This window comes from Onychostoma macrolepis, chromosome 16 (genome assembly GCF_012432095.1).
Source record: "Onychostoma macrolepis isolate SWU-2019 chromosome 16, ASM1243209v1, whole genome shotgun sequence".
Taxonomy (NCBI): Eukaryota; Metazoa; Chordata; class Actinopteri; order Cypriniformes; family Cyprinidae; genus Onychostoma; species Onychostoma macrolepis.
In genome coordinates, this window is record NC_081170.1 from 17,301,366 (window position 1) to 17,309,454 (window position 8,089).

General features: G+C 34.0%; 1 protein-coding gene across 1 annotated transcript; it reads left to right on the plus strand.

Moving 5' to 3' along the window:
• The first annotated feature begins 895 nt into the window (after window positions 1–895).
• si:dkey-79d12.5 (maternal B9.15 protein) lies at window positions 896–6,975 on the plus strand. Its single transcript, XM_058746997.1, has 5 exons — window positions 896–1,107; window positions 3,216–3,396; window positions 4,273–4,410; window positions 4,566–4,863; window positions 5,193–6,975. The coding sequence occupies exons 2-5, from the start codon at window positions 3,224–3,226 to the stop codon at window positions 5,385–5,387; spliced, it is 804 nt and encodes a 267-aa protein (XP_058602980.1). The 5' UTR covers window positions 896–1,107; window positions 3,216–3,223; the 3' UTR covers window positions 5,388–6,975.
• Window positions 6,976–8,089: the final 1,114 nt, after the last annotated feature.

Here is an 8,089-nt window from a genome sequence, read left to right on the forward strand (position 1 = left end):
GAGTGTAACGTTTATCTCAAGCTGTTTTCTAGGGTGTTCTCTAGAATTCAAATCATCAGGACATTATCCATTTTCAATATAAGCAAGCTGAGCAAACACTTACACAGGTTGATGAGCATACTCTTACATCAGATTCTCACCCAGAGAGCAACAGAAAAGCAGCATAAATGAGGAAAAGAAGAAAGAGAAGGGATCCATTCTGCCATCTGCTGCACATCAGAAGAAGTTCACCCTCTATCAACACCCCCTCTATCTATTCTTAACCGCTACTACAGTGCCTTTAAATTGTCCTCTGTCAATGCACAGACTCTTGTCTTAAATTCCTCCAAAATACCTTTTTTTAAAGAACTAATGGTTTCATTACTGAGTAGCCTAATTGCCTCAAAAATTATCAATTGCATTATAACTTATATATTTATAATTATATATTATTATGATATATTATTTGTATTTTTTTATGGTATGTTCATTTTGTTTTTGAGATTGTCAAAAAATAATGAAAAACAATATAGCCTACATACATAGGCCTACATGTAGGCTATATATATATATATATATATATATATATATATATATATACACACACACACACAGTAGGCCTATATATTATTCACAGCCTTTCAAACAGTATTTTAAATAACCTTTTATTATTATTAAACTAATCTAAACTATCACAGAAGTAGCACACATAACATAGCACGTGTTCTTACAACGTCTTCTTAAATTTCTGGTGAAGCCTAAATGAAAATTCTGGCAAAAATTTTACACTTAGCCTACTTCCTAGTGCACTAACTCTGACCATATTTGGGCTTTGAGTGAATCAGCGTCATAATAACAGACATGACTGCTTGTAGTAGAAACAATGTAAACTGTACTTTATGGACAAGGAAGTGAGTCATATGCTAATCGCTGACGGTAAAATGACGCGTTTGTTGGTCGACCGAGCCAAAGACTCGAATGAAGAAACGTGGAGCACTAGTGTACTACAACAAGGAAGCAACGTGCTTACTCAGGTTATAAGTCTGTTTGGATATAGGCTAACAATTTTGAGGAAATATAACTGAAGAGAACGAAAACATCCAGTCGTTTGGGATTCAACGTATATAGGTATGAAATTACCTTAAGAATTATAAACAAGAACGGTTAAAGTTAGTCTTTCTAATTTGTTCTCTAGAAGTTAAAGGAATTAAATTGTTACAGTGTCAAAACATGAATGTGATGTATGTCAAATGTTAAAGTAGGAGTATCACAATTGTACTTGTTACTGTAATTGGATAACACCGTTATTACCATTATATTAAGATTTTTTTTTAAAAGTCTGAAAAAATACTTTTGGAGACACCATATTAGTTTTATCACTCTGTAGACTAAATATTAGCTATGTTTAGTAAATCTATATCTATAATATATAGGCCTACATACAGTATATACATATGATTTGGGGCTTTCTTATTGGGAATTTCCGATGATGCACTTTCCCAGCCGCTTGCTTGAAAACCTTCAGTATTGCATGTGGTGCGCGTCTAGCACGTGACTGAATAGCGTTCTTGAGTGCGAATTTTGCTCAGGTTTTTTAATAGACCTGTCAGTTTTACTTGACTATAATAATAGAATAGAATATTTGACTATTGTAAACATCATCCCGCGACTCTACATACGCTTTAGAAAATACATAGACAGATATATTGTCTGGAAAATTGCTTTTTGCCTAAAATGGTCCACACTGAGTTTATAACGAGCGATTCATGCTATATAATGGAGTAACGTCCGTTCAGAGTCCATTTATAGAATATGCCAATGATCTCTCCTTTTATAATACATAGCCTACTTCAAACTTTCTTTATACATGAGTCAGTGGCTGTTTGCAGTCCATCGGAACCCATGCACATGACATTCTGCTTTGCTTAGTTTGCAGATTCTGTCACAAGTAGCTCAAAATTTTGACATGTAGGTGGAACATAGATTTGATCTCAGCTCTATTTGAGCCCTTTGTGCATTGTTAAGAGACTTACTCTTGAATTAGTTATTATTGTGTCACTCAAATCAGCACTCTGACTAATGCTTGAGTACATTCACAGCTTGTAGCTCAAAGGTTGCCTAACGCAACAACCTCAGTTGCATGTTTGGAGTGGCAGATACTTGTTTAATTGGTTTAATTAGTGTTATATAAATATTATAGGTTAACCTGATTTTTTCTTCTTCTTGGAATTAACAAAGACTCATGAATTGTCATACGTAGACTAACATGATTCACAAGGTAAAAACCAAAGTTTAATTTGAACAGTAACTGTTGTTAATTGTAGAATAAAACATTTATTAAATACATCTTCTTTGTGGTTTTATTAACTCAAAAAAAAATAAATAAATAAAATCAGTTCAGGTCATGATCATTCTTTAAATGTCTTGGATATAAAATCCTGCAATTCATAAAAAGTTAAAGAGTGGCCTAAGTCAGGTATCTTGTTCAGCAATATAGCACTATGATAATACTAATTTGATAATACAACTTCCAATGTGAGTCCGAAAGATGCATGTTTATTTGCACTTTTATGTGTCTAAATTTGCAACTGTAAACCTTATTTAGCAATGTGCTGTCCTTATTTGTATCTTATTTGCCTGTAATGCAAATTATTGCTGTGGCATTCTATCAGTATAACAAGTCTTCACATGTGGTGGAGTTCAGTAACAGCTGACACAGCTTCAACAGCTGTCAGAGGAAAGAGAAAGCAGTGCTCAGGGAAGTTCCTCTATCACAGATGCCAATAGAGATGACCTACAAAAGTGTAGGTGTTTCAGGTTGTGGTTACGCATGAGAATTTTTTTTTTTATTTGATATGTGTTAATATTTTTGGCAGGTGACTAGAAACCAATAAGTGTGCTTTTTATTTGTTTATTTGAATGTAAAAGAAGTCTAGAAGAAGGTCTTTTCAACACATTTTTCAAGCCTGGAAATATATATATATATATATATATATATATATATATATATATATATATATATATATATATATATATATATTTATATTTATATTTTTCTTTTGTGTGTTTATTAATTCACCTACTTTTAAAATGTACACCGAGTATAGTATTGAAAATAAGAATGCTAAAACGTTTGACTTCAACAAAGGAAGTCAATCAGAGTTATTTCCTAACTTTGTGGTTTGTGATTGTAATAAAGCGCCAGATTAAAATTTCAGTTTTGTTTTTCTTTACAGTGGTGAGAATGAAGAAGGAAGTGAGTGCTGGGGTGAACTTTCTGAAAGGTTTGGCAGTGGAGCGTGGAGGTGTGGATCAAATTAAAGCCAAACTTTTCGCTGCTAAATTACAAGAGATTCTGCTTAAAAAGTTCACAGACCACTGGTACCCAGGCAATCCTTGCAAGGGACAGGCGTACAGGTAAATAAAGAGGATTTACTGATTTAGTAAAACTTATACTTTTTTATAGGAAAGTTATATATTCTAAACTCTAATAAAAAAAGGTACAAAAGCTGTCACTGGGGCGGTACCTTTTCAAAAGGTACATGTTTGTACCTAAAGAGTCCATTTTGGTACCTTAAAGGTACATATTAGTACTTAAAGTGTACATATTAGAACCTAATAGGTACAAAAGTGTACCTTTTGAAAAGGTACTGCCCCAGTGACAGCTTTTGTACCTTTATTTCTGAGAGTGTAGTTATAAGTTATACTGTATATTAAAAGTGTTTTGTTTTGAATTGCGATGTGTAATCCACTGATCAACGCAATATTAAGTAAATATAGCAAAAATAACTTTTCTCAACATTTTCTCAGTAAATATACACTACTGTTTAAAATATTAGGGTCAAGGTTGCATTTTTTTAAATACAAAAATACAGTAAAAACAGTAATATTGCAAAATATTGTTACAATTTAAAGTAGCTGATTCCAAATTGAACATGTTTTAAAAATGTAGTATATTTCTGTGATGGCAAAGCTGAATTTTCAGCATTCGTACCCCAGTCTTCAGCGTCACATGATCCTTCAGAAATCATTCTAATTTGCTGATTAGGAGATCAAGAAACACTTCTTTTTATCATCAAACAGTTGTACATCTTAATATTTTTAATTGAAAGTGTGATTCATTTTTCAAGGATTCTTTGATTATTTGAAAGTTCAAAAGAACCGCATTTTGTTAATGTAAATGTCTTTACAGTTTAATTTGTTGTATAAGTGGAAATTCATACTCTACATGAGAAAGACCTACAAAAGCACATAGCAGTTTCACAATATGACCATTTTTTATTCCCTACTCAGATGCATCAGAATAAATGACAAAATTCCCTGTGATGAATCAGTATCACAAGCATGCATGGAGAGCGGCTTAAAGCCAAGTGAGTTAGGCTTGCCTCGTGAGATCACAATCTGGATCGATCCATCGGAGGTGTGTGTGCGGTAAGTTCTATAATATTTCTATGAAAGGCTTGTTATTTGATAAATTAAAAAAGACTGTTCCTGTTGGCCTTTTTATGAATGATTATACTTGACATTTTCTGTGAAGTGAGAACTTATCACTAAAAGTAATGGTTCACTTTCATATGTTCCCACAGGTCTGGGGAGAATGGCAGATATTTTACAGTAGCTCAGTTTGCTAAAGTGGAGGATGAGGAAAGGGACATGAATCAGGATGATACTTTTAGCCAAGTGGATTCTGTGAATCTGGATACATCCGACTACCACTCAGCAACCTCATCTGACTGCGGCTCAGCAGTCTCAACTGATACAGAAGAGGAGGTGAAAGAGAACAAAATGAAAAAAGTAGAGGAGAAAACAGTGAAGAATACAGTTCATACAACAAGATCTAAAGCAAGGGAGCCTAAAGGGCCACGCAAGTTTCCTCCAGCTCAGGTAAATACCATTATGCGTTGCGTAAAGGGATAGTTCAACTTCAGTTGCTGGTCCCCATTGACTTGCATAGTGTTTTTTCCATACTATGGACCAGCAACTGAAGGTATACTGTCCCTTTAAAGTTCACTTCAGCAAATTACACGCAGTAAAAAAAGTACACTCAAGGGAGGAAAAAAGGCAACTTCTGCCTCTCTTTTAGAAACTAACTGCTGTTGTATTCAGTTCTTGCAAGATTTTTCTTAGCACTTTTTGAACACAAACTATAGTAACTTTTTGAATTAAAAAAGTAATAAAAACTAACATTGTAAAACATTTTCTGTCATTAACAGATCCCTGGCCCACAGTACTTTTATAACCCTGCACCGATGTGGCCCCAGTACAAGAAGGAGAGAGGCATGTTCTTCACGACTGTTTGTGCACCAACACCTTCTCCGTTGTTTGCTTACTACGTTGTACCCAAAGCCCCTCCTCAGTTCATTGTGCCTCACGCTACCCTCCAAACCTGGGGGACAGTGAAAGGGTAACCAAAACCAGTGTTTCTATAATGTAAAACGTATCTGCCAATCTGCAGGGAACTTTATAGCTTATTAGAATGAAATCTTAAACTTGAAATATAGTGTCAGGCATGTCGACTATTTAACTTTTCAATGATTTTGGGCTTATATATTCAAATTAACTTTAAGCTTTTCATTTTACCTATTCTGCCATTATTTATTTTTCTTTGGGTTTTTAGCTTTAGGTTTTCATGTGCTAAAAATAGTCAATCAATATGTTTAAACTTCTCTTGCACAAAACACTGGCTCTGTTATTACTTGATCACAAACTATACAGAAATTATTTCTCAACTTTGCTAAAGTTGGATTACTGCATACTTGAAATTTTTTAGTCATAGATATGGAAATCACAACTTTTCCAGTAGCTTCTGTAGTGAGTGTTTAAATTATTTGGCAACTTTTTATTCATGGAACACTTGAGTGATATTTAATGGAGCAGATTGTTTTTGAGTGAACGTAATTATTCAGTGAAATACTCAATGGATGCATATTCCCAAATATTACCAGCAGTTCAGCTCAGGTGTAATAGTTTATGAAGTTACCTCTAAAACAACAAGCATCCTATACCTTTTCTATTAAAAAAATAATCTCATATACTGAAGCCAAAGAGTGCTGTGTGGGTGAGGTTTAATTAGTTGCTGCATATAAAGTTCCTGACTAATGGGAATTCACCTTTAAGAATATTATCTGGTCAAGATGTAGAGAGGACTGCATTAACAAAAAACATTATTTATTTAATTATACAAGATTCTGTGCACAATTTTACCATTTACCTTTGCTTAAATGATGATAATCGTACTGTCATTTTTTCCAATACCACTAGGTGGTAGCATGCATTGGCTTAAGCCATAATTTCATTATAAAAGGCTCATTTCAATTTCATAATCTAGATATTTTGATTGTACATAACAGATTCTCTTCTTGTAGTAATTGTTTTGTAAAAATGGCATGTAAAAGTGTACAGTGTCATCTCACAATTGCTGTCATGTGTACCAGCAGAAATGATTTTATAATCTGCCTTTTTAGATTTTACCTTGGCTATATCATTATTTTTAATAAATTAATTGTGTGCAGTTTTGTATGTTAAACTTATAACCTATGCTATGTTAACAAAACTTTGCCTTTTTTCTCAGTCTTCAAATGAATATTTATTTGTGCTTTCTTTCCATGTAATCTTTAAAATGTTGTTTTGCTGTTTTTCACTGTAAATATTGCTTCTTCTTTAGCAAAAAAGTAATGAGCTATGTCCAACGGATGTTATAAATATATATTTTATTACTAAAACATTAACAGTTTTATTTAATTTTTTTATTTGATTATGGTAAAATATAAAAATGTTCCTGAATTTTATTAATTTGGCTGATTATGGATATAATCTATTCCTGAATGTGCAATTCACAGTATTCTTCATAGACTGAAAATGAACTTTTAAACCTTTTGTTGAATCTTTTCATGCTCTTTATGGCCTGATTGAAGAATTGGGAGTTTGGGGAGTCTCAAGAAGGCCTATAGGATCTCTGTAAGCATTCTAAAGACCTTCTAACCTCTGAAATCAAACCAAATATATGATGGAAACAACCTAATGTGTTACTCTTCATGGGCTCCTAGATTGAGTTGGACTAAACACTTATTGGGATGGTTGTTGTAGGTTCTGTGCTACAGGATGCCCTGGCGGAAGGATCCACATGGGGCTAGTGCGTCACATGGCCCAAGGTCATTACGTCATTCCTAGAGGAAGACAAGCAAGGATTTGCGCATAGAAATAGAATCTGCTTCAGTTCATTGGGTTTGAAGGAGGTGGATTGTAAACGAAGAGGAGAGAGCAACAAACCTCGTGGCCACTCATGTTTACTTTCTGAGTTCCTGTCCCTCTAGAGTTCATTATGGAAGTGACAGTTTGATATTTCATTTTCTGAATGGTCTATATAGGAATCTCGTTATCAAATGCTTTAAATTAGCTGTCAGTGTTAAACTAACAAACAAATACAAGCCTATATCAACTGCGGTGGGCAGTGCAGTAGGCCTAGTTGGATGAGGTCCACCTGCCAGCAAAGTATGGTCTGGCCCCGTTTTTAAGGCTTAAGAAGAAAGGCTTTGAGTCTTAAAATGTATATTCCTTTTACATATAGTTTAACTGGTGTTTTGAAATGTTTCAATAGGCTAACCTCAAAAAATGCAACTAGTTGTTGAACATAAGTTAGCAGAGGTTACCATAGCACAATAAGCAATCCATTGGGCGGTGCACTAACATGACTAATGCCGTCAGTATTTATCACTACCTAAAAGAAATATGTTTTGTGTACAAAGACAACTAGTCTAGAACAGATTGTTCCCCGAAAATACATATAAAATCATTTTTATAAAGTCTACCGTAATTGGAGCACTGGACCTACACACAATTAACTAAACCGTTAGCCTTGCACTAAACGGGTCTCCCACTAGAGGTACCCCTCTGGACAAATTTGCCAGTGTTTATATTGACTGTATTTCGTAGCTCAAACGTGCTGAGAGCGCAAATATGAGCTATTAAACACTTAATTCTAACACTTGTATCGTTAAATGTTTGGAGCTTCACTCTGTCATATAACTTCCTTATAGTTTCGCATTTCCACTGATCTTAAACGGTAACTCTTTTAGAAAACATTGCCAAAAGTTTGAACGATAGTTTCCTA